Raw genomic sequence first — 27872 nt, forward strand, 5'->3', positions numbered from 1 at the left:
ACTTTTCAGGAAGATAATGTCCTCACCTATTGGGACCAGGCCAAACTGGTCCCAACCAGGTTCCATTGCAGGTGGAACTGAACAAGACTAAGAACCACCCCAAACCACACCTCATCATAACCTCACTAAAATAAAATTGTAGTGTTGCTCTCCCAGCAGCCCCCCACCTCCCCACTGTGGGCTTTTCTGTGTGCATTTTGGGAAAGAACATGCTCACCAAGAGGAATGGATGTATAATTAGAACTGTCAATCAAATGACCTCACTGTCAATCAAAGAGGTGCTTCCAGGGAGGACATGGTAAATAGGCCCTCCCCTAGAAAATTGAGGCGTTTGTCTACCTTGACTCTGGCCCGCTCCTCCCTTGGAATATATTCAAATAAAACTTTCATTATGTTTTGCGTCTCTGCCTTTCAGTTCTTTGTTTTGGCAGAGACAAGAACCGAGAACAAATTCGACCCACAACATATATGTACATGGATATATATTCATATATCCTATTGGTTCTGTTTCTTTGGAGAATCCTAACTAATACGAGTATACTAAACACTTTGAGAGTAATTTTCAGTGCCCAACACCTGCATTGCTATTAGGGACCAATTTAGGCATGTCATATTCTCCAAAGATGGCTCCAACCCAAGTCCCATTTCACAAGCTCTTCTGCAATGTAACTCTGCAACTTCTCCACCATGGTGTGGAACATATTTTTGCACTCCTTTGAATCTGACTGCTTTGACTAATTTAATGGCAATGATTCTATAACAGTCCCAGGCTTAGTTCACGAAACTAACCTACCAACTTCTGCTTTCTGAGGCAAAAAAGGGCCAGGTAATTTCTTAAGAACCTGGAGGGTATCAGGAGTGGGGAGGCCTCCTGAGAAAGAACAGACTATAACAACATAATTTGCATGGGAACTTTTACTCTTAGACCAACAAATCCAATTAATGAGTATTTGACCCACTGTGTATTTTAAATCCTGAGCCACTGTGTAGGAAACACAGCCTGTTCTGTTGGAGAGAGGCCAGATGGAAAAGCACCAAGGCCCTGTCTTGGGTGTGTAGCCCAGTCAAATCTTCGGATAACTCCTGCAGTTGCCCCTCTGCAAATGCCCCAAATGAGGGATCCCAAGTGAGGAGCCCACAGCGGAGCCAAGCCAACCCACAGAACCTTGAGAGAAAATCATAAATTGGTGTTTTAAACTTTAAGTTTGAGGTAGTTGGTTACACAGCAGTAGATAACTGGAACAGGATCTGGTAAGCATAGGAAAAATTGGGGTCCATGTGAATTAAGAAAGTCATGAGAGAAGAGCTAAAACAAAGCAACACAACTGACATAAAGTTAAAAACTAAAAGCTGAGAGGACTAGAAATGCCCCCATTTGGGCATAGTAGTATATGCTCCATACAGTGAATAACTGTAAATGTTGTCAAGTTCTGTATCTTATGAAGAGTCTTGGTTCTAAAAAACTAAAAGACCTCTGAAAAGGACCATTTTTAGAATGAGAGATATATTCACCCTTGAGGACACACAGCAAAGTTTTGCAGCCACTTCCAGCAATGTCACTATGTCCTTAAGGGAAGGGCTGGTATCATTATAATTACATTTTAACTACATCCTCTGAGTTACATTTAAGGTGTAATAAGACATCTTTCTAATATAAAAATAAAAGCAAATTATATTGACATGTCTTCTCTTTGCTAGTAATAGCTGAATGAGTAAACAAATAGCCTAGAGAAATGAACACAGCTAGATTCATACTGTTCTGTGACCCTCCGTGGTTCTGTATCTGGCTGAAATTTTTATGTATTTCTGTTGAAATTCCCAAATACTGAGATAAAAAAATAATAAAAACTAAAAATAAAGATAATTTTGGGGTAGATGAGAAAGTTGGTTGCAAGTGACATTTTAGAAAAGTGACCTTTTTTAAACTTAGGGTGAATATTGATACTCATGAATGAACATATTTAAAACAGAAACATTTTCTTCTGCTAAAAACAGATGCAAGACTCCCAGCACACTCATTTTGGATTCTATTCTGGAGATCAATGGGAAATAAATACTTCTATGGAAAGCCTAAATCCTTAACGACTCTGTAAGGGTCATATGCCAAAGAGGAGATAACTCAACAAGGCCCTCTCTTTTTGTCTCACAAAATTATTTTCATCTACTGATTTCAGAAGGGAAATGCTATACATTTTCAGCACAGAAATAGAGAGTTATTAGTTATATAATATATATAGTATATGTTTACCACTAACTGCCTAAGATGATACAGAGAAATATGGTACATAATAGTGTTAAGAATAAGTTGGGGACCAAGATTCTATAAGATAAAAATATTTCCTATAAATCTGTTTTTAAAATAAATAAACTAATATTTATTTATATAAATTTATATACATATATGTATTTTATAAATATATATAGATTTATAAATGTTTTATATATAAATTATATATATTTTAATGTAAAATACACACACACATACACACACACACACACACACCAAAGCAACTGGGCCTAAAGTGCAAGTACAGAGAAGATGGGTGGGATATTCCAGAAACAGATGGGAAAACAAAGCAAAAGCAACACCTTACTCCTGTCTGAGGGTCCAATAGCTGTAACTAATAGTATAGGTCTCTAGTTAGCTAACGTTTTATATGATTATTCTCACTCAAGTGAAGGGTAAGAAATGAAAAAACTATCACAACATGAAACATGTTCAGTGAAGTACTTTCATGTTAAAATCTCTTTGAGGAGCAACTTTATATGTCAGCCTGGCCCAGGAAAGTTGGGCTTGGTGCAGATTGGTGGAGGTGCCCATTTACGACCCATCAACCAAGAACGGTAAGAAAGCCCAAGTGTCCTTCCTATTGCTTCCTAGTTTTGTTTTATTTGTTTTGTTTTCCAGTCAAATAGAGATAGTGTGAGGATAGAAAACCTTATTTTACGGAACCCTGCTCTTTAGTTTTAGTTACTGGTTCCTACGAAGTGTTATGGAAACACTGTTTATTACACAAAAACATTAGGACACCTATATTGAATTTCTGAAGTTTAGGCTCAACCCTAAAGGCAAGTTTCAAGAGAGGAGAAGTAATACCTCCACTTCATAAAACTTTAACAATAATCATTCTCAGGTTTTTCCCCTAGTTTCTTTTCTTCTCTTCAACCTTTCAGCTAGAATAGATTCTCTTTCTCTCTCCTTTTTTTTTTTTTTTTTGCTTTTGTCAATTGTAGGTTCTAAATTTAAGTCTCAAGTTAAAATTTTTTTTGAGTTCTGAATTCATTTTAGCTTTGGGGGCATATATATTTAGCCACTGCCAGTTTACTCCTTGGTACAACGAGTAGCTAAGTCAATTTTTTCTCTTAAAAGTCTAGGATTCCTCTCAAAGAACACAGGTTTGTCTAGATACAATTAAAACTTGCCATCACTTAAATGAATGGGAAATCTCTTACACTAAAATTCTTGGAGAAAAGGAGAAACAAGGAAAAAGTACATGTGAGAAATATCTGAACTGCAAAATAATATCAATGGAAAGATAAATCATTTCTAAAACTGCTCCATATACGAGGCATATACTCTTCTACCTAGATCATTCAAAAGTATAAAGTTAATATTGTGGAACTGTGTAGAACTTTAAAACACCAGGAACTTGCTAACTATTATAGAGATTCCTGAATTATTCATTGCTTTAACAGAATATTAAAATGAGCATTTTTTGTGGCATTCACATCTGTCTCCTGCTTACAGGAGTGAGCTTTGTATTTCTGTTCAGTTTTTAGCTGCCTGTACACACTTGCCTGTCATCCCCTTCCCTTTGCTTGCCTTTTCTTTTTAGCCTCTCTCTGTTATCACCAAAATCCTTTGCACACTGCTGAAATTTTAGTTATCAATACTTGTGCTGTCCAGAGAAAGAGCCTACCATAGGCTTTCAGGCTTCAACTCTATTATTTCTTTCACTATTTCATTGCTTTTTCCCCTCATCAAATAAGTCATGGAAGATGACATGGCAGGAAAATAAACAGTAAACAAAAGGAGGAATAGGAGGATATCATCTGAATACCAGATTATTATTTAATGATGGGAAGAATGAATGGGATGGGTAGCTATTATGCATTTATCATTTAATTTAGAATTAGGTACTGGGCTAAAAAAAATAAGCCCCTTTCAGACATTTGTTAATTTAATGTTTATGCTGACCTTATGAGACAGTGTAGTGCAGTGGTTTTCAAACGTCACTTTGGAGTGAGATTGCCTAACTATAAATTCTGGCTTTTTATTTTTGCTAGATATGTGACCCTAAGCAACTCATTTAACTGCTTCATGTCTCATCATTAAAATCAGGGTAATAACAGTACCCATATCACAGAGTTGTTGTAAAGATTGAGTTAATGTACATTAGAATAATGCTTGGATCACAGTAATCACCCAAAGAAAGTTTAGCTTATTACTGTTTCCCATTTTCAGATGGAGAAATTGAGGTTCAATTTGAAGTTCAATTTAATTGTTTAAGCAACTGACAATAGCAAACAAGTGGTAGAATCAATATTTGAACTCAGAACTGTTTGACTCCAAAGCTATTATGAGTTAAATGTCTCCACTGTCAACAACAATGTTCAAATAATGTAAGATCCATGGTTGAATGGCTGTGAATCAACAGTGGCCCCAGCCCATTAGCTCAAATTCTAGTCCTGGCAAGTGTTTTTTTTTTGGTTTTTAAACATGTTTAATTCTGTGTGTGTGTGTGTCTTATGTAATTCAGACTTTGGCCAATTATCCTCACACATTCCCACTGGCAAGTGTTTTAAAAACCAGCTCCAGACACTCAGAAGGTGATTCTGCAGAATTTAGATACAGCAAAAAAATAGGGATTCAACCCAAACTAGGAAAGACACCATCTCTCAGCTAAAGCTGTCCAAGGGCTGTTTTGTTTGCTTTATTTTGTTTTTTTGTCTGTTTTGGAAGCTAGGAAAAACTGGGAGTTTACACTTAAATCTCATTATTATTTATAGTCTGCTAAAATTGTGTTTAACTATAGTCTGTATCACTTGGGATGAGTTAAATAACCCTTATGTTATCTTTTACTGATGTTTCACATATAGTTCTACTGTAAATTAGCCCTTCAGGTATTATAATATTTTTAGACTGAATGGAACCTCCTCAACTATTGCAGTCATGAATTTGGGAGCCAAACTGGGCAAAACAGCAGAGCAAGCAGTTGCCCTGGAAAGGCTTAGTCCAGTGTGGGTGTGCTATGTGCTTCCTTGAGAAAGCCAATGTCCTCACTTGACCATTTTATAACATTCAGATCCAAACCCAAACTCTCAGTGTTTCCCACAAAGCCACTTCTGCAGTTCCCCCTACATCAATAAAAGTCAGCTTCATTCTTCCAGTTGCTCAAAGCAAACAAACTTGGTGTCATCCTTGGTTCTTGATTTTCTCTTGCAACTCACTTCTGGTACATCAGCAAATCCTATTAGCTTTACTGTCAAAACATATTCAGAACATGACCACTTCTCCCCGTCCCTTCTATCACACCACTCTGGTTCAAATCCTTATTATGTTGTGCTCAGATTACCCTAAGAGCTACCTAGCTGGTCTCTGCTGTTTCCTACTCCAGAGCACCTTCAGTTACTCCTCTGCCCCAAACCTCCATGGGCTTCCTTCTCACTCAGGATAAAGTTAAGAGCCTTGCGGTGACCTATAGGTCCCATATCATCTGCCATAACTACCTTTCTGACCTTATTTCTTGCTGTTCCCCTGTTTAGTCCCTCCACTGTAACTGACCTTGTCTCACTTTCTGGAATGAGCCAGCATGCTCTTGTCTCTGGACTCTCCTCTTCTTCTTCCTTCTGCCTAGAATGTTCTTCCCTAGTTGCATGTCTACAGGTCTTTACTCAACAGTCACCTTCTCACTGAGGCTTTCCCAGGATGCCCTACCTGGTTTCAGCCCAGTATCCCACCCCTGGTGCTGGTTAGCCCCATTCCCCACAATATTTTTCCTTCTTAGACTTAGTCTGTGTCACTGTCTAATGTGTCTTACTTATTTATCTTGTTTATTGCCTGTCTCCCCACCAGATCATAAGCTCCATGAGGACAGGGATTTTTTTCTGTCTGCTTTGTCTGCTGCCATCTTGCCAGTGCCCGTCACATAATAGGCACTCAGTACATTTTTGTTAAATGTGGCTATATTTAATTCAGACAAAACTGAAATTATAAACTTTGCACACAAAAAGATAGCTAAAATAACTTTCATTTATAAACTTGTTAGCTACTCAGAGTCCTAATTAATAGTTTTGAAATCAGTTTTAATGATTTGACAATATGATATACCAAACTGGGGTATTTATATTTTCTGTTTATCCCACTTTCTGGAACATTTGATAGCAGCTTTCCACCACAAAAACATTTTTAGATTAAAATTACTTTGCCCCCTATGGTTATCTGTGGGCACCGGTAACAAATTGTTTGTTAGTGTGAAGTGAACAATGCTGATTGGCCATTGGGAACTCTAACAAACTTTAAATTTGAGCAAAATGCCCAGAGATTGTTGATCCTGCAGAAGCAGCCAGGTATTCCGAAGTTAAAAGCTACCAGGTAATTTGGCTTTGTTGATTTCTTGATAGTAAATAGCTTTATAATAGAGTTTATATTTTCAGGATACATGCCATCCAGGTAGGGAGATTGCTTTTGAAAACAAATGCATATTGAAAGTATTCTCTACTGACAACAACTGTGTAATATTTAGTGCTTTGTTTTTTAAAATAGAGAAGTCATCAGCTCTAGAAATTATCAGCTAAAGTTGAATGCTTCACAGCAACTTTCTTTTTGATTGAACTCTTAGCATTATCAAGAACAATGGCAACTCAAAGACTATAATTTTACTCTATGCCTTTACTTACAAACCAGAATAAGGATAATATGATCATATTCATACTTTCAAAATTCATCTGTGCAGCTGTTTGTACTAATCAGCATTGAGTCATTTGATAAACGACTTGTATTGTCCTGATCTCTAGAATTAAGCCTTTAAAATTGTAAAAATTTAGAAAATAGCCTAAAATTTTAGAATATATTTAGTAGTTCTGTTAATTTATCTAAATAAAAGTTTTTACCTTGAAATAAAGATTATAACAGTGTTTAATTATTTTTCTCCTTAAAAGTGCTTTTCCCTAAGTAATCTCAAAGAAAGGCATATATTTTTTTATTCTCATACTGGTTGCTATATGTCTTATAGTAAAATACTTAACATTCATCAAAACTAAAAGATGATCATATTGATTTTCATTTCAGTCTAGTGGGTACTTGATTTTAATGAGCTCACTAGATCCTCTTAGTATATTTACCAAAGTGTAAACATGTACCTTTATTCATAGCTAAATGTTAATGTTTTAAATGTAATTTTGTTGAACACAATAAAAAATATGATTAACTACATGTAGATTTTTCTGTAATAAGATAAGAGAATAGAAACTTACTCTAGTTGGCATGGCAAGAACACTGGCTCCATGGCTACATTGCTCAGATACTAATCCTAATTCTGCCCCTTATTCTGGGACAAGTAATTTGACTTTCCATATCTATTTCCTAATATATAAAATAGGAATAGTAATGCCACCTAACTCATAGGGTTGTTGTGAAGCTCAATTAATTGAATATGTGTAAAATTTTAGAAGAGTGCCTGGCTCATTTTAGTATTCAATAAACATTAGCTCTTCATACAAGTATTACATAAATTGTTTCACTTTCAGCCCACAGATGGCTATTAGCTCAGATACACAGCTAATAAATATAAAGACATATATTAGGGCCCCAGCCCGGTAGTGGACAAGATTTCATTGCACTCAGTGGAGTCTTCTCCCTGGCTGGCTCACTTAAAAAGCCTACTATGAGTTGCTATACTAACTTAATGTTATTATGAGTTACATAAACAATTAAATTAAATGATCTCTAAAAACAGAAGGAAAAAATTCAGACTGACAGTACAGCAAATAAATATGTCTATAAAATCCATTTCTATCAACTGACTTCATTGTTTTAATAATATTGGACAATTTTTATTTTCACATTGGAATAATTAGGCATATGAAAGCTCTTAAAGTAGCTGCAGTTGAATATAAATTATACATAGTATCTTTTTTTAAACAAAAGGATGGCTAGGGGAAAGGATATCTGTATATATTTTTGTGTTTTATTTATTCCATGGCTGCAGTTCATAATTAGCAATTCCTTAGGGTAAAATCTTACTGTCTTTTTACAGGTATTCTCAAAGATGCAAATTGTCTGTTTGGGACTGCTCCTTTTCAGTCTGACCTGGGCAGCACCGGTAAGCATTTACAAACTCAGTTATGCGTCATATGATCTCTTGCTCTCTTCATCTAGTTTTACTTTAAGCAATGTCTTTTTAAAGTAGTAATACTTACCTAGTTCTGTTACGATAAAGTAACAAGCAAAAAGAAAGAATCCAGCATTTGACACAATGTCTTTCACCAAGGAGGCCTCAGTAAATGTGCTAAATTACAAGGTGCCATCATGTTGCCTTTTAACAAAAACACCAAAAAGAGTATTTTTGAGAAAACCAATAGCCAGCCATGGTATTTCAAATCAGCTAATGCTTATGAGGAAATGCTCAGAGACCCAAGTTATAACCTGCCAAAAAAATTTATCCATATTTACTAAAAATGGAAAGACTTTGACTTGAATACTTTAAGGCTAACCAAGTAGATCTTGTAAATACATGGCAATACAAACGGACCAGAATTTTTCTGTAATCCTTGCAACACCCCAACACTGGTATCCTGCTAATGGTGTCGTCTTCATCAGCGAGGCTAAAGATGGGAAGAAGTTCCCCTGAGCTTAACCCACACGGAGCTCCGGTTTCCTTCTGGATCTTTCTTCTCTCTGAGGCACCCAGATGAGTCCTCAGGCTCTGACTACACTGTCTTGTTAAACGCTGTGTTGCAGATATTTTCTGCAGTGCAGACACAGTGCTAATTAGACAGTGTCTGGAAAGCATCCTAACTTCTCAGAGTAACCTTTTCAGTTGGAGAACCATGGAAACAAGTGGTTGTTCTGTTGTGAGAAGTACTTAAATATAGGTCCTGGATGAGCAGGTGACTTTCTGGGTAACATGCTGAGGAGCATGGCCCTTGCCCTCTGGTGAGGACAGTGGAAGTTGAGGAAGGCACGTCCCCTCTGGAGTACATCCTATTACAGTTCTGTGGGGGCCATGCTGCTTAAAATAGGCATCTGCCAGGCCCAGTCCACACGACTGTACTCCGTCAGGGCCATAGAGGCCCGTGCTTAAGCATGACAGGGGTTGAGTGGGCCTTGCTGATGCAGCTCATTCCAGCAGCTGAGGATGCATCTATTTTGAGCAACATGATCCAAGGAACAGCTGGAATGGCAGTGTCCGATCGTTTTCCAGTAAGTGTGTTATGTCAGCATCAATCCAGTGACCACTGGTCAAGAGAGGGCACCAGCCTTCCTCCCCAGAGGAAGACAATGCCATCTCCATTACAAGGCCATGCTGCAGCCTGGGACAACTGCTGAGTGGGTGTTGTGGGGGGAAGGGTGGGTGCATATTTCAGATGAAAGAGTCTGGGCAAGACATAGCAACAAATTTGGATTATCAGTAGCTAAATGTGATGTTTTCCCCCAGATATATAGATTCTGTTTGAGCTACCTAAATTATTTAATAATAGATTGGTGATGTCAGAAACTCTTATATATTGAGTTACTTACATATGTTCTGTAATTATAACCCGAATTCAAACTGTAGGGGAGGAAAAAGTTTTCCTCAGCCCTCTTCATGTCTCTAACTGGGTCTGAAAATTAACCTGACAAAGACCAATTAACAGGAAAAAAGCATGTAGATTTTATCAAATTTTACATGTACACAGAAACCCTCACCAGAGAATGAGGTCCCAGAGAAGTGACCAGAGCAGGAAGCGCTTACACATTTTAGACAAAGAAACAACACATTGGTGAAGAATGGGTAAGACAGGGTTTGGGCCGTGGTAGGCCATCGTGGACTAGGTAGTCCTTACCTTCCTTAACTAGGAAGATCAGGGTTAATTCATTAAGATTCCTTGGCAGATGTCTCTGGTGCCATCTCTAGACTGATAGGAGTCTGTCTCCAGTGAAAGAATTTATTTCCTGCCTTTTGGCAGAAAAGGGGAACTTTTTCTGCTTTTATGACTTCTTAACTGCCTTCAGCTCAAAATAATTTTTATGTCAAAGAGGCATATTTGGGGCTGACATTCTTACTTCCTTAGAAAAACAAAATTTTTACATGGAAAAAAAGATGACTATTGGGCCATATGATTCAATGAATATTCATCAATATGCAATTAAACTATAAAGACTTTGTTATCAGTCACCTTGTAAGTTCATGGTTCATTACTGTGAACTATGTTAAGGTACTGTATACTTTCAAGTATGTTTTTAATATATGCATGTATGTTCTGGAAGAAGCTGCTTCAAATAGTCTTTTCTTTCTTTTGCTTAATATCTACCCATCTCATTTTTATGTTTCCTCTTTCCTATAGCCCCATTTCCAGAATGATTTTCACTGCTTTGATATTTTTGAGGAATGACCCAGTGATCTAAGTATTTATGTACAAGGTCATATAAGAACCAACATAATAAAGACAAGTTATAAAATATGCTTCAAGGTACTTGAAGGAATATTTCATTTTACTATTAAATATATTTTTTCATATACCAGGTCATTTAAAAATGTATTATGTTAGCCCTGGGACTTTGAGACAGAGGATTAAGGTTAAAAGATCTCCTTTCTTCTATGACTACAAGCTACTTACGTGTAGGCAGTTTTGTTTCTTTTACTGCCTATCTCACTGGGGTTATTATGGGAATCAGATGAGATTATGTACATGAAAGCAGGTACAAACTGTAAAGTGCTATGTAAATACAAGGTGTTATTGACAGACTATTTTTGTTTCTAGAATGGAATGGAATCTTAGGCAGATCTGCCTTGGAGCCCAGTCAATAGAGTACTTTTACTAAAGTTTTAAATTTATTTCTAAGATGATTTTACCAGTCAGGGTCCAGTTAGGAAAATGAAATCCATGATAGGGAGTTCATTAGAGGGATTGTATTCAGAGAATAGTTATAAAATATAGGATGATCAGAAAGGGCAAATCAAGGATGGGGAGGCAGTCCGAAGACTGAAGTAACTACCACCCCTTGGGCCAGAGGACCAAGGAAAAAGGTGGTGCTCCCAGTGCACTGGTTGGGGGAAGGGGCCCCACCAGAAGTAGGACCACCAAAGAGATGCATCCAGAGAGAACAGGCAAGAGCACACCTTGGCTTCTCCCTGCTTCTTCCTTCCAGTCTCAGGCCAGGCCTCCCATCTGCCAAACCCAGACTGAAGCCAGAGGGCAAAGGAGCTCAAAAAAAGAAGTTTATAGGGACCATCCATCCCAGAGAGAGCAGAGGTGCAGAAGCTGAAAGCGAGCAAGATAGATGCCCATCTCTTACAGCAAAGGAAACAGAAAATTGAGGTTTATTCAGGAAGACAAGGCGGATAGGAACTTTTTGTTCAATCTTTCCCTTGAGGGTTTCTCTATCTTACGCAGTTGCTACTGCCTCAATGCCTGCTTCCCCTGCAGCATCCTCATTCAAACACAAACCAGTGCCATCCACGGTTCCTCCTGCCACATCTGAGATGACCTAGGAGTTTCAAAGATAAATGGGGAAATAAAAATACTGAGAAAAAAAGAATGATTGTGTTTGTTCCCTCCATAGCAAGCCTGCTCCTAGATTCTCAGGTCCTCTTTGGCATGCACTCCCGTGGTACCTAAACTTTAGCCCGGAAGACTGGCACCAAGCCACCGGGGGCTATTCTTGCTCTGTTTCTGGCCTTTCTCTATCTCAGTACCTACCTCGCACCACCCTCCCCACAGCTTGCTTCAAGATATTTTGACACTTTTGTGTCCGACCAAGAGAAAGTATTTGTCCCAATCTGCAGACCATGCCGTTTTCCTTTCCCTGAAAGAAGAACCTGTCAGGTGACTGTCAACAACAAAGCCCCGTCACTGGGAGCAGTCCTACCCCTTACATGCAGGGCTATGGTTTTATTCCTGCTGGACCATCAGCAACATCATATCTTAACTCATGAGGCAAATACGAATTTATACTATCAAGGCATACATATAATCTGCATCACTGAACTCTGATTCTGGTTCATGGATACTGAACAACTTCTTTTCCAGTGGATATCAGTGACATCGGAACTTCCTCTCCTGGAGTGCCACCCCTCCCAGCTTGGCTGTTCTCCTCCGCTTGAATGTGGCTCTGTAATGGAGATGGCACTGCCTCCCTCCTAAGGAGGGAGCCCAAGAGGGGAACTGGCACCCTCTTTTGTAAAACTGAAACAAATCTATGTCATGTGTCTGTCTTCTTTTTTCCAAAATGATTTTCCACATTAAATAACACAACCCAGTGAGAGAAAAATAAATGAAACATTTACAGTTTGAAAAATGAACAACGGAATGAATGTTTGGTGAAGTTTATTTCTTGTTTCCTTTCAGGCTTCTCAACCACAGACTGAGAAAACTAAGCAAGACTGTGTGGAAGAACAGAAGGTAAACAGAATTATTTTTCTCAAATAAATCTATTTCAACTCTGTAAAGAAAAAGGCAGTAAGAGGAAAAATTTAACTGTCAAAATAGTCTTGTATACTTAGAAATAAAAAATTACACAACATAATTTTGGCACTTAAATCTCATAATGGTTGATAGAAAAGGGAAATGCATTCTGAATGGAGATTTGTTTCTCTTTAGTATGATTGCTTCCTCCAGAGGGGTAAATGAGGAAAACTTCTGTGGTGTTATTAGCAAACTATTTTCCCACACATGTACGTAAAAACAAAGCAATAAACTGAGGAGAAAACACAGGGAAGGGAGTTAACAGGTCCTAGCGGGGACTTAGGATAATGTGGAGTGAGTTTCCCATCTGCATCCAGAAAGTTAAACAAGTACCCTCAGCTTTCATGTCACCAAATTGCAGCTTACTTCTGCCTAGCATGGTTTTCCTCCTGGCAGTCTCAGAAAATTCTCTTCAAAGAACTAACAATCGTCTGTTCTTTATCTCAGCTGAAAATTACAAAGGCAAAAACTGCAAACGTAATAGCCTGAAAGTTCATGCTGTGAGTTTTGCTAATTTGACATCAGACATGAATACTGTAAAACCTGCTTTTCTCCTAATTCTCCCACCCGCTTCCACCTGAATGTATTTCCAGATGCTCCCTTCACATTGAAATTTGGTAATAAAATTGATACACCCTGCTAGAGAGTGGTTGAGAGTCATCCCTAGGGAACATGGATGTAGAGATAAACAGGTAAGAAAGGAATGAGTTGCTATCTTCAGGAGTGAACTGATACACACCCTCTTGCATTTATAAGAAGACCACCATTTGTTAGAGGCAGCATTAGACCACCCAAGTTCAAAGGCATCTTGTACTATCAAAAAGAGAGTCAGAAACCTTCTTAGTAAGAGATAAACTCATCTTAATATAACATTGTGTTTTTGTAGATAACGTACAAAGGCCACCATGAGAGACAAGGGTATTATATGTATAAGTACATTCACACATCATCTGGGAGGAAAAATCAAACTGACATAAAGGTAAGCGGAACCCCTGAGTGATCATCCTAATGATGAGCCCCAGTCTGGACAAAGCCTACTGTGGAACTCTGTGTTCCAGAGCCTTCCTCACGCAGGTGAGCCCTCTGGTGCCCTGGCCCAAACCCTGCCCTGCTTCAGGAACTGGCCCTGCAGGTGTGGCACTGGCTGACTCCAGATGCCCATGCATTTTTCTCATTATTGTTTCTAGGTAGCATTTGGTCTTTTATAAGGAGGGTTTCTGAACATATTCTATTATTGCTACAAGAATTTCCTGGAGGGATGAATGAAAATATAAAAGAAATGCCATCCCCTGAATTGTGAGGGATGTTGTCTGGCCAAAGAACAACTTACACAAGTCCAGCCTGGTGAGTCAATGAATTTTATTAAGTGGTGGCGGCATCCAGGCAGCTGCTCTACAAAGTTGCCACCTATCCTGCCATTAGGCTACTTTGATCAGGGAACGGGAAAAGGCATTCCCTGGAGGAGGGCAAATCATGGTGTGCAGAACATCAGGCCCTCATGGAGTTCTCCTTCTCTCTGTGTTTCTCCTCAGATGCAAGGCAGTTCTGCTATCTTTGTGCCAGGCCCTGGAGTTAGGGGAACAGGTAGGGGTTCCTTCTCCTCCTGGAACTGCAGACCAGGAGTGCAGACCAGCTGCTTGTTCTAAAATCGTATCTTTAAACAAAATGGCTTCACTTTGGCTAGGTTTCCGAGGATCACCTAGGCTACAATCATATGCTCTAATGGTGAGGATTAGAAGGCTAACAGCAGAAATCATTTTGGTCTGAAGAGTGACGTGTTTTAGTGCCCCTTAAAAATTCATTCCACTAAAAAAAAAAAAAAATTCATTCCACTGATGATTCCATCTGTGTAAGGATGCTCAGAAGAGAAAGAATAAGGGCCTTGTCCCTGGAAAAGGACAATAACTCCTTTCACTCAGTCCCTTCTTGCAGATTCATGGGCCAAGGGGCTGGAAACAGCTTAAAATGCCATCAGCAAAAGGGCTATTTACTTTTTCCAAATCCGGCTTCATTTCCCATGAAAGTAGTTGTTTCCCTTCAGAATGTTATTTGGTTCTGCTCAATATTCTTTAGATACCATCTCTGAGATTAATTCACTTGTTCACCGAATAAGTTAAAATTTATTTGTTGTAATGAATATGTATTAGGCTTCTCCTATTGTGCAACATAGTGTGTAAGATAAAATGATTGAGTAAACAATTCTTTGTCTTCTGTCTTAGAAGTAGAAAAGAAACAAAAAGCACTTATAAAAATCATTATAACCCAAGACAGAATGTGCAAAGCGCTATGTGAGTAGCACCTAAAAAGTTGTGTTTTAGAGGATTACAATAGAAAAAGGTTTCTTCCTAGTCTGGTGTTCAGAAAAAGCAACATAATGGAAATAACTGATCCAGGCCTTGGAATATTAGTAGAATTTGAGCAAACAAGTGGGTAAGAGAGGCCCACTTCTATTCTTTATGAAAAGAATAGCATGAACCAAGGCATGGAGATAGAAAAGCAGAGCACAGGAAATCAGACCAGCTGACTGATGCATGGACCATCACAAAAAAAAAAGCAACATAACCAGAAATCATTTAAGATTAAGCACATGCAAAAATGATTGACTATCGCATACCACAGTTTAAAAGTTTTTTCATGTTTTCATTTATAAAAGAGCTCCATTCAGTTTTTAATGAAACACACAGGTCATTACTGCACATGCTATCCTTTTTAAAGCAGTAGAAGCACAAACTTCAGAAAAGGATGAGAAAAAAAATTAGAAGGTATTACTATAATCTACTGATTTTCTAAGGTACCTATTTAACTCAAAAGGATATATTAGCAATGAGCAAAATGAACTTGATTGCAAGGGAAAATATAAATATCCATATAAAACTTTCCAAGAATGAATGACACAAAATAAGTAAAATGTTTAATATACTTTAATTCAGAAATAATTTACTATAAAGTTTGTTTCTATTATATTTTTTCCTCATTGCAAAGTCTTACTTATCTTCAAAATGTTTCTGCCAATATAAAAGATGAGTGAATAATGATGTCATAACTCCCCAAAAGAAATAATTTCAAATTATATCTTAAAAACACTGCAAGTTGGAAATTTTGTGTACTGGATCTTAGCCAGTTTCCTAAGAGTAGCCATAAGCTATTTTTATCTTGAAATTCAAGTGTGAGATGATTCAAAAATTTCCCCACTGCTTTGAACAGTTAATAAGATACATGTAGAAGCAAGCAGTCCCCCAAGTAGAATAGTACTCTTGTTTGGGGACAGAGAGAGAGCAATTACATCCATTCTGGATAACACAGCAGCAGGGACCACAAGCTTACAACACCTGCAGCCAGAGGGTCACATTCAGGTAGTATGTGGACAGAGGGCTCCAGAACTAGGCCACTGCCACTGCCATGTGAAAGAAGTACCGAGACTGGGAGAACATGCATGTCTCTCATAATCAAATGGCTGTCATTCACAGTGTGTAGGGAGGTACCCTGCTATCTGGTAAAGGGCTATATACACGTCTGTGTAAAATGATAGTTGCCATCATTTATACCCCATAGACACTATGTCAGATGTTTCATATATATGTACTGTATCATTTAATGGAATCATTGAATTCTCCCAGCAATCCTGAAAAGTAGGTATAATTTTTCTTATTTTACAGCTAAGAAAGCTGAGCATCAGAAAAGTAAAATAAGGCTCCCAAGAGCAACACAGCTCATAAACAACAGAGCTGGGCAATTGCTTCCAATACCCATGCTCTTTCCAGAGCACACCTACTTTCAGTGAACACTTGCCTGAGGGTTCAGGGGGGACCCTTTGGCACCTGCTGTCTACTATTCCACTAAATGTGATTCCCCAGGAGTTCAGCTTCCCCAAATGCAGGCTATCTCCTTTGCTATCTTCCCTACACACTTGTCACGTAAGTGCAAGCTTCCAGATGAATAAATGTTTTTCTTCCATCTGGGAGCTCTCATATATTATGTACTTAATTAATACATCCAAGAAGATGTCCACATGCTCAACAAAAGCCAGCAGATTAAAGTGATGTCCAAATATACAGAAAAAATTAAGCTGTATTAGTAAAAACAGGACTCTGATGAGGGCAAGGCATGCCTGGTCAGGGCTAATAAGGCCATCGGAGTCTGGTGTGGTTTGGGACCCCACCAGCTCAAGGAGATCCATAGACAGGTGATGGGTCTGAACACAGTAACATAGTAAGAGAAATGCCAAGTGTCAACTTAGAGAAGAGAAAGCATCCAGTGAGTCTGGAGTAAATACTTACTTTTCCAAATATTGGAAGACTTGTACATTCAAGAGAAATAACCTTAATAATTGTTGCAGCAGGAAAGAAAGGATATTAGTTGCTTGTTGTGGGTTAAAAAAAAAAAGACTTGAAAAAATTAGAATATCCGTAAATAAAAAGACCTGACATGAAAAGTAACAGCCCATAAAGTGTTCAAGGAGGGAAGAGCTGGTCGTGGCCATGGATACTGGGAAAGACTTGTATTGGGTGAACAAGATGGGCTGTGATACCCAACTCTACCTCTAACTGGATATTGCTTTTTGAGCTCAGGTTCTATATGCTCTCAACATCAATATGTCTAATATTATAGTGATTATCTTTTTCTCTTATCTTCATTTTTGCATGTCAACATTCCAGTCCATTTTAGTTATTAACCCTTCTTCTATTTGGGCACCAAGAGAAGGTGTTTTTCTTTGGCATAATCCAAATCCAAGTGAGTTACATCTCATTCCTGGACAGTGTAGCATCCTCCTAACTCCTAATTTCTTATTAAAGAAATTTTACCATAAGTCTTTCTAAACTCTTGACTTTTATTTTGTTAATCTCTTGCTAATAAACCTTCACTATTTCTTTATCCCATGCAAAATAAACTGAACTCTTTACCCTAGTATCCCAGGTTTTACAGATCTCTGGCACTTCGTATGTTTGTGAGAGCAGTTAGATATGAGGTCTCTGCTCCCTGGCCCCATCCTCCATAACTCTGCAGTACTCTTGCCTCTGCCCTTCAATAAGTCCTTGGATATTGCTTAGAACATGTAGCACTCAGCCCAATTGCTTACATATCCCAGTCCCTCAATAAATATCTTATTTTTATTTTTGTATTAATCACTCGTTCAAAGGCCTATGTAATGATGTCATAAATTTTAGCTCACCCTACAATTTTGAGGTGGAAAGAAAGCATGGTGTTTATTCTATAATTGTTCTGTTACTCAAGAGCTTCCACCCATGGGTTAGTGCAGTGTGGAGGGAGCATACAGAAATTAAATTCAACCTGTTTAAACTTAAGGTTATCTAATCATCAAAATCATTCTTTGAGTAAATCTTTCAGTCTCTTTTGGATAAAAGCACTCAGACCCTCACTCCCCCTCCTCTTCCCTCTAAGATGGCATGCAGGCATATGAGGGAGTACTGTCCACTACATACCATACCCCAAATGTACAAACATGGCTTACATCAGAGTGGAGAGGAAGACATGGGATCCTTGCACTTGGATGGGGCAGTGCAGATTGACCACTTGTGTGCTACTTATCCTGCTGTACCCTAAGATTAAGTCTCTCACTACCATAGCTTAGGATCCAAACAGTACAGTCGTGGCTGGGGTCCAGTGGGGATTCAGCCTCCCTTGATTCTCATCAACAATTCAGCCTCATCTCTGAGTATGAGTCACACTTGTCCCTAGTGTATCTGCTCCACCTACATTGCTCCTTTTAGTCATCTCACTTCTTGCACTGTAACACTCTGGAAAGCTCTTGACCAGACTCTCAGACACTTTCAGATCTGGGCAATGTCACAGAGGAACAGCAGAGCAGCACGGGCAAAGCCAATATCAGCCCGTCTTGCTAAGGCCCACACTGTTCTGTGGAGCGACTGCAACCTGACTGCAGCCCGGGTTGTCAGGTGCAGCCTGTGACGTGGCCTCTCACCCACCATCTGCCCCAGAGGGACAACCATGCATAACACTGCCCTCACTTCCCCACTCTGCCCTTCTACCCTGTTATCTCCCAGGGACTTGGCTTGTCTGCACCTCCATTACACACTTATAATCTAGAATAGTAGTTCTCAAAGTGTGATCTACAGCATCAGCATCAGCTGGGAGCATGTTATAAATGCAAATTCCAGAGCTGTACGCAGACCTGCCGAGTCAGAAACCCTCACCACTGGGTCCAGCACTCTGTGTTAGCAAGCCTTCCAAATACTCCCAATATGTGCTACATTTGAGAACTATTGATCTAGACAATCAGACTTGGTCTATTATATGACAAAGGGGAAGAAAAGGAAATTAATTACACTTTTTTCAGACAGTGGCTGGAAAATTGCTGCAAAATCCTTGGAAGTCAGAAGCTGAGTATTACCTAGAGTCCTCTATATGTATGTTTCTGTAAAAATAAGAAAAAGAAGAAATAAAAAGGAAAAGAAAATCCTCCTCTAGGTAGATAAGTACCTCTGAAGACCAGGACAAAAGCAGAGAGAGAGAAAGGGAATAACTATTTTTAAAAACATGTACTCCATTTCATGGGCAATGACTCACTAGTTACAAAATGAAGGCCACACTCTTTTTTTCTTCTAAAAATGCCACTATTATCAATTTGCATTTAAACATCTTGTTGTTTGGTGTGGACTCACAAAAATTTTAACAGTGAACTTTGCATTTTTAATCCAAATATTTCTCTTTGTCTCAACGCCAATCAATGTTAAACTAGTCATTGAGATTTAACCACGATTTCAATGTCTTTGATTATATGAATTATGTCTCTGTGTTTAAAGAAGACCATATTCTTAAATCATGTGGTCCTTAAATTCAGATTCTCCTTCAAAATCGACCCTAATCGACATTTCCTAATTTATTTCTTATTCTATTATTTAGGATCTCTCTACTTTAACTACATCATTTAATTCATATCATCTTACAAATGTTTCTTGTTTCCAAACATTTGAATATGCCACTTACTTCTAAAATATTCTCACCACTTCCCTTCCATGTATCTGAATCCTACCCATCCTTCAAGCCTTTTTCATTCTTCTCTCTCCATGAATCCTGCTTTGGCTACTATGGAATTATGTCTACTAACAAAACTCTGTTAATAGACCCTTTTTTATTTTATTTTATTTTATTTTATTTTTATATTGCCTAGGAATTATTAGATTGTTTACATTTAACATAAAATAATAATTTATGTTGAAAATTACACTTCAGCACGATGAAAAAAACAAAGACAATATTGCTTCTCACCATTCTGGCAAGAGACGAAATCAAAAGACGGCACCTAAAGAAAATATGGTCCCGGAAAGAGGAAAAAACTTGTCTCTTCTTGAAGCCAATGACAATAGCCTAAGTAGTAAATCCCAAAATCTTTTAGAAAAAAGACAGACAATGAATGAAGACTATAGTATCAGTAACAAACAAAATACCCACAGTGATCTGAAGATGTCCATTTATCATGAATCCACTGAGGACAGAGATGATGCCATCAGCCAGCTACATGGCCAAGAAGAATATGGTGCCGCTGTCATCAGAAATATGCGACATATGATGGAGCCATGGAGTTTGCTTGAACTCTCAGGGAAGGAAAACAGAGAGAACAAACCCAGGAATGTCCTGAACACAATTCCAGCAGGTGTGAACTATGCTAAAGCCCCCTCAAAAGATGAGAAGAATCATCAAAGAGATCTCCAAGCCCAGAATATTCCAGTAAAAAGCAAAAGCACCCACCATATCCCATTCAACACTGTCTATTCAAAACGGCTTCCAAAAGTCAAAAAAATCCCCAGTACTTGGGAAGGCAGTGGTTACCCAGATCTTCAAAAGAGGGGGGACAATGACATTGTTCCTTTCAGTGGAGACGGCCAACCTTTTAAGGACATATCTGATAAAGGAGAAGCTATTGGTCCTGACACAGAAGGTGCAGACATTCAAATAGAGTTTTCCAGCCCAAGTGAAGCTGAGACTGTGAATCCTGATGCAAGAGGACCAGGTTATAATGAGATCCCAGAGGAAGAGGAAAATGGCAGAGATACAATTGGAACCAGGGATGAAACAGCGAAAGAGGCAGATGGAGCTGACGTCAGCCTAGTGGGAGGCAGCAATGACATCACAGGAAGCACTGATTTTAAGGAACTCCCTGGAAAGGAAGGAAACAGAGTGGATGTCAGCAGCCAAAATGCTCACCAAGGGAAAGTAGAGTTTCATTATCCTCCTGCACCTTCAAAAGAGAAGAGAAAAGAAGGCAGTAGTGAGGTAGCTGAGAGCACTGATCATAATGAAATTCCAAAACATGGCAAAGGTAGTAGTAGAAAAGGTACAGAACATTCTGTAGTGAGTGAGAAGCAAAGGCTGCCTCATAAGGGCAAAAGTCAGGGCCGGCTCATTCCTTCTTATGGTCTCGATAATGAAATTAGAAATGAAATAGGTCCCCATGATTATACACCCCACAGACAAAATAATTCTACACGGAATAAGGGCATGCCACAAAGGAAACGCTTCTGGGGTTACAGAAAACCCCATTACAGGAGGAGGTTTAGCGCCCCTAAAAAGTATGACAGTAGCGAATCATCTAACAGTGGCAGTTCGAGTGAGAGTGACGGCGACTAGTTCACTAGAAAATCCCAGCAGGACACAGGTTTGAACGCCTGGTCACCGGCGACGTGATGGTGAAGGCAAGCCATGGACAGGAGGCAGCAGATGGAAGGGCGGAGCAGCAACTGAGCAAGCCAAGAGACCTGGCCTCTTGGCGAGAATTGTTGCTATTTTTATGGGTATAGTATGAAATTCTATTCAGTTATGATGCTTTTTTTATGGAAAAAAGTTCATTAAGGACTTATGAAAGAGATAATATTTGAATAGCTGTCATTTAAAATAGTTTGTGAATGTCACAAAAGTCTTCCTTTATTGTTTGCTCTGTAGACATGAAAATAAACAGTATCTCTCCTATGATAATCTGTCATTAAATCGGTCTGTAAGAAAGTCTGTTGTCTGTGGTACTGCATTTCAGAGGCAACAAGGTCAGTCTTGCCTCTGGCAAGGGCGGCGCTCTGGAATGAGTCGGGGAATGAAGCCGGAAAGCATTCCCTCATCCCGCCCCGGTTAAGCCAGCCTTTCTTTTTCCTCTGACTTCCCTCTGCTCCAATGAAGATACCCACTTCACATCTTCCTACGCTCCTTCCTATGTTGCATATTTATAACTTTCTATAAGGCATTTTTTATTTCCTGAAATGAATCTCCATGTTATTTTTCTTAATTCTACCCCCTTTCAGAGAAAGAGGGAATGGGATGGAGGACGGGGAGCAGGGAGAATTTGAGAAGGGGAGACACAACTGCAAAGCCAAGACAAAAACTTACTTGGTAGGTCCTATTCATTGACTGATCCCAAATCATTTCCAGCCCATTTCTTCTTCCTATCCTTTAGTATACTTGCTTTTCCAGCTAACAGTCTAGTGACACTCTTCTGGAAATTAGACCTAAGCTTCCTGGCAAGGGAGGGGAGTGGAGTTCTGGAAGGTTTTTGCTCATTCTGATAAGGAGAGTTTATAGTTGTACCACCCTTTCTCCTTTGGTACCCTAGTCTTTGCTTGACATTAGCATATGCTTGGAGTGCAGACACCATTTTATGATTGTGAAGGAAAGGTGTAAGGTAATAGAAAATACATATATTTGTCTCTTCCCCCAGCTCCCGACACAGAACTCCTAAAACCCTTGCAATTTCCTAAGTGATAAGAGCATGAGGAGCATCTTTGGTTCAAATATTTGGTCTCTGACCTCAATTCCTGACAGAGTTCCTAAATCCTTGGAATTTCTTGGGTGATTGCAGTCTCTTTTGTTCTAATGAGGTGACTCTCGGTGGGCTTCTGGGTAGGGGCTGGTCACCAGAAAGACTAGATTAGAAGCTTCAATTTTTCAGCATTACCTTCCATTCCCCAGAGTGGGGAGAGGGGCTGGAAATGAAGTTAACAGTTGATTGTGCCTATGTGATGAAGTCTCCTTAAAAATCCCAGAATGTGGAGTTCGAAGGGCTTACAGGTTGGCAAACACCATCCAGATATTCATTAGTATCCTTTACCCTTTCACAATAAACTGGTGAACGGTGAGTAAAATGTTCTCCTGAGTTCTGTTCGCAACTTTAGCAAATTAATCAAACCAAAGGAGGGAGTCATGGCAACCTCTGATTTACAGCCAATGCATCAGAAGCACAGATGACATCCTGGACTTCGACTGGCATCTGAATTGGGGGCAGGGGGCAGTCTTGTGGGACTGAGTCCTTTACCTGTTATCTCTGAGTAGATAGTGTCAGAGCTGAGCTAAATTGTGGGACACCATCTGGTGTTGCAGAGGTGGTTGGTGTGGGAAAAAACCCACACGTCTGGTGTCAGAAGCATCATAAGTATGACAGCAGGGTGAGCAAGGACAGAGGGGTATGTGTTCTAACACAGAAAGGACACAACAATCAGATGTGATTGTTCTATCTGATTATATATATCAATATATATAACTATCAATAGAGATGCCACTAAACCAGCTCCCTCAACCTTCTGCCTCCAGGGTACTTGTAGTGTGAGCAAAATAATTCTCTATTTGTTAAGCAACTGTTCTTTTTTGGTTTTTGATAGCTGAATTTATTTCTAACTGATATGCTTCTCAGTTCCTGACATTCCTCTAAATGAGAAGGGCCAAGAGAAGAAAGAGAGTGAAGATTAAGAAAGGTACACATTATTTCTCTTGCACTTTAGAGGAAGTTCCAAACAGCAGAAATCATGACTGGCACATAGACTACTGAGTTGAATAGACTACATAACACAAAGGAATACAAGTCAATGTCAATACAACATTATAGTGCCTTCAAAAAATCTAAACTCCCATAGTGGGTGGATAGAAGGTGATTTTTTTAATAAATAAAAGTTGTAATATAAGCTATAGGATATATCAGATTCTCCACATACAATAAATAATAATGGATAACATGACATTCTTGTTAAAATTCCTTTAATCTGCATAGCTACCTTATTATATAGGTAACCATTTTACAGATGAGGAAACTGAGGCAAAGAACTGTTAGTAAGTGTTCCAACTAGTAAGCTGGGTTTATATCCAGGCAGTCAGTCCCTAGACTCTTTGCTCTTAAGCACTGTATAAACCACATATATAGATATACATAATACATAATATAAATTCCATACATGAATGTATATGGAGACACATATACATGGAGAGAGTATGTATATATTCATGCACATACATAAATATGTGTGTATATACACATATATAGCAAGAGAGAAAGAGAACATGAAATAAATGCCAAGTGGAACTTGAAAACAAGAAATATCTTTTTCTCTCATTCTCCATCTTCTAGGTAAAAAGAAATCAGTATCAGTGGAAAGACTTAACATGTCATCTAATAAATTAGCTACCATCAGAATTCCAGAATAAACCATTTCTAGTACTTTGCTTTTTTTTTTATAAAAGACAATTTTGGCACACACACACACAACTGGAAGAAATTACTGAAGAAAAACTACAAGAATTTAAATTGCAGATAAATATACTGAAATCAACCTGCTACTTATATCCCAGATTGTTTCAGACTTACATGTGAATAGTCTGATCACATGAAAAACCCTTGACATTAAAAGAAAAAAAGGAACTGACAGAGAAAACAAAAATTTTTGGCGTAATTAGACACCTTCCAAAGTTCATCTGTCCTAGTCTGCCTTCTAGTGGAGAAACTATGTTACAGTTCTCTGATCAGATTTTTTTCCTGTCTTACAAGTTTTGAGTGTTCACATGCGTATTTATTCAAAACACTAACAATGTTCAGATTTTCTTCATCCATTTACAGAAAACTCAGAATCTTTCAACATCCACCACGCATTGCTATGAGACGCAGACATTGAGGAGCGAGTTTAAAACGGAAGAACCAGAGATATGAATGCACAACCTGCAGTCAGGAGAGTAGGTCTGTGTCTTACACAAACCCAGGTTTCAACAATCAAGCTGCACCAGCTTCATATATACATAATATATACAAACACAAATTTCCAAAATAGGGCAGAAAATTTCAGCCTCACAAAGCTGCCTTGTATGGGCATAGTCTGCCACCTTGTGCCCAAAAAGGACTCTCTGAGCTCTGGCACTTCTGCACGCTAACTCCCTCCCACCTCACCTGCCTAGATTTCTCTGCAAAATCAAACTCTACCTTGATTTTGCAGCCATAATATATCAACTCCAGCCAGTCCCAGCAAGATATCTGATTCTGTTTGGCATAACATTCAGCTCAGTTCAAACACATTTTTTTAATGACCACCTTAATTTACTTAATTTTGCAAAATTACATGAGGATCAAAAGAAGAGATGTTCCTGGTCCTTAGCAAGACTATAATTCAATTAAGGAGAAAGGCATACAAGAAATACAAGGCAGCCTGCAGTAAGTTCAATAAGAGAAATATAAATGCAGACATTGTAGGGGTTCTGAGGGAAAGAGATGGACTCCACCTGCGGGTAAGAGCAAAGACAGCAAAATCCTTTTGCCTGAAGGCGCTGCACATGCGGAGGGACTGCAGATGACAGGCCCCACCAGGCAAATGAGGCTTGACAGTCAGTGGCCTTAAATGATGCTACATGTACCATTAAAGCTTAAGAAAGATCACTCCAACCAGGGAAGTGGCAGTGAGACGGGGTAGGGGTAGTTGGAAGGCAGAAGACTAGCAGAAAGGATACCCAAAGGACTCTTGCTATAATCTAGAAGAAACCTCACAATGCCTCCTCACTCAGTCTTTAGGACCTGCTCAAGATGGCATTAGTTTCAAAGATCCTATGGTGCTTTCAGATGTCCACGTTTCAAAAACAATTTCTAATAAGGCAAACTCTGCTAGTCATGATACTGATATCTAGAATCACAGGCTTTAAAATCTAGTATTAGATGGCCCCAAGGAAGAGGAGAATAAGCAGACAGGTGTGGATGAAAGCATGGAAAGGGGAATAGGGTGTGGGGGGGGTGGGATAAAGGCTGAGAAAAAACTCAATGACAAAGTCTAGAAAAAAAGGAGAACAAAACTCCAATACAATCTCAAGGACAAAAACCCAGAGGAGAAAAAAGCAAAAATGATAAGTGGATTTACACAGTATCTGTGAGAAAATCTAAATGAATACATATGGTTTAGGCTGTAGAAGAGCTGCAAATGGACAGTTTTATTAAATAAACAATAATTTATAAACTCACAGTGATACCTCAGAAGAGCATATATGCTCATTTAGAAATACGGTTATTGCTGTATTTGAATTTTAAGTAGATTGTAACAATTGTTAGGTTAATAGATTTGTAATAGAATTTAAACCATTTATTTAAAACAGTAAGAGAAGCCTCTGGAAAATCTTAGAGAAAAATAAAAGATAAAAAATTTAAAGAAAATAGCTAATGAAAATAAGAATATAACACCAGATAAACATTCAGTATGTAAGATAAGAACAAAAACAATTTTATGATTATAAATTAGAACATTTCTATATGGAAACATAAATACTAGAAAATCTTAAAATCTGAATGTATCATTAACCATGAAATAAATTGGAAAATGTTATCAAAGAATTAGCTCTCAAAAAATCCTCAGGGCCAAATGGTTTACTGGTGTGTTCGTTAATTCTTTCAACAAATAGATAAGCATGATATATGGACTTTGTCTGTTTTGGAATTAGTGGAAAAGATGGAAAGCTTCATAAAAAGCACTTCATTTTATGAAGCTAAGATGATCTTGATATCAAACTTTTAAAAAAATAGAACAAAATAAGGAAACCATAAGATAAATATCACTTATGTACATAGATTGGAAAAATCCAAGAAAACTTAATTGCAAAAGTGCTTTTAAAGGTTCATTTTGTATGACCAAAAAAAGCTTATCTCAAAAGTATGGAAGCAGTTTAATAGTATGAAATCTAGTCACATCATCCACTTCCATCAAAACCAAACAAAAAAGGCAATGCCATTCATTCAACAAACATGTGAGTTGAGCTGGGCTCACTGAATTCAGTTGACTTTCTGCTACATGCAGATACTGTCATAGATGCTGAGGATGCCCTTGTGGAGCTTATATTCTAGTAGAAGAAAGGCAGGCAGTAAATGAATGAAAAGATAGTGTTTGTTAGATGATGATAAATGTTGTAGAAAAAAATAGAGCAGAGAAGGATGATGGGGATTGCCATTTTCAATAGGATGATCAGGGAAGGCTTCACTGAGGTGACATTTGAGCAGAAGAATCATTTGTTGGAGAATCAGAGTTGACCCTCATTTCCACTGAGTACCGGGAGGCTTGGAGAGGTCAGAGGGCACACCACTTTCTCCATCTTTATTGATCCTTCCAATCTCTCGTCCCCTTCTTATAAACATGGCTCACCAAAGGGGCTTTCCTAAAAGGGGCTCATTCCTTTCAGCAATCTGGGTCTCAGCATGAGGGAACTCTAGCACTGAACAGGTCACAAAGGCCAACTGTATAGGTGAACACTACAACTCACAGATTATTGCTCACAGATTCTACTAATCCAGATCCTATAAACAGGGGACAGTCTCCCTGAACCCAAGCCTTTGGGAAACAGCAAACACACCTCACATAAGCCCATTTGATTTTCTGCCTTTCACACTTTGAACTTTTGCTCCTCTAGATCGAAAATTTCCAGGGGGACTATTATTCAGATAAAACAGCCCTTGTTTTTTATTACAGAGTTCAAAAGTAATGGGGTATGGGAATTATAAAAAAGGGTCACCTGATTGTATATTAAAAAAAATAACTTCCTATAGGGAGCTATCATTTCCAAATTTAATCATGAATGTGAATTTTGTTTTCTTGTCACATCTTCTGTTCTGTTGTTTATGGAGATGGGTTGTAGTCATATCCTGTTAGAATGACCAATTTGTACGTGACCTCACGGCTCACCACAGCTCTACAGTCACCAGATTTTTTTCATGTGGTCATGAACTGAAAAAGCCATGCCTACGTGCTGGGAACAAGTTGTTTTGCAAGAGCCTGTCTAAAGGTCCATGTTTGAAGGGTGTCTTTTAAGTTTACCTCAAATCATATTTCCATTATTTGTTGACAGATAATCCACAAGGACATGTTCTCTCTTCAGCATAGACTGAAAGCATTTCCAGAGTGGCAGGTGGATACAGAGGAAGATCTGACTGGCTGTAGACCTAGAGGAGGCCTGGG

At 38.6% G+C, this 27872-nt stretch overlaps 1 protein-coding gene across 1 annotated transcript; it reads left to right on the top strand.

Moving 5' to 3' along the window:
• The first annotated feature begins 7156 nt into the window (after nt 1–7156).
• Nucleotides 7157–22154, top strand: MEPE (matrix extracellular phosphoglycoprotein). Its single transcript, XM_036895802.2, has 4 exons — nt 7157–8324; nt 12553–12606; nt 13556–13648; nt 19882–22154. The coding sequence occupies exons 1-4, from the start codon at nt 8271–8273 to the stop codon at nt 21274–21276; spliced, it is 1596 nt and encodes a 531-aa protein (XP_036751697.2). The 5' UTR covers nt 7157–8270; the 3' UTR covers nt 21277–22154.
• Nucleotides 22155–27872: the final 5718 nt, after the last annotated feature.

The sequence above is a fragment of the Manis pentadactyla genome, chromosome 5 (assembly GCF_030020395.1).
Source record: "Manis pentadactyla isolate mManPen7 chromosome 5, mManPen7.hap1, whole genome shotgun sequence".
Classification (NCBI taxonomy): domain Eukaryota; kingdom Metazoa; phylum Chordata; class Mammalia; order Pholidota; family Manidae; genus Manis; species Manis pentadactyla.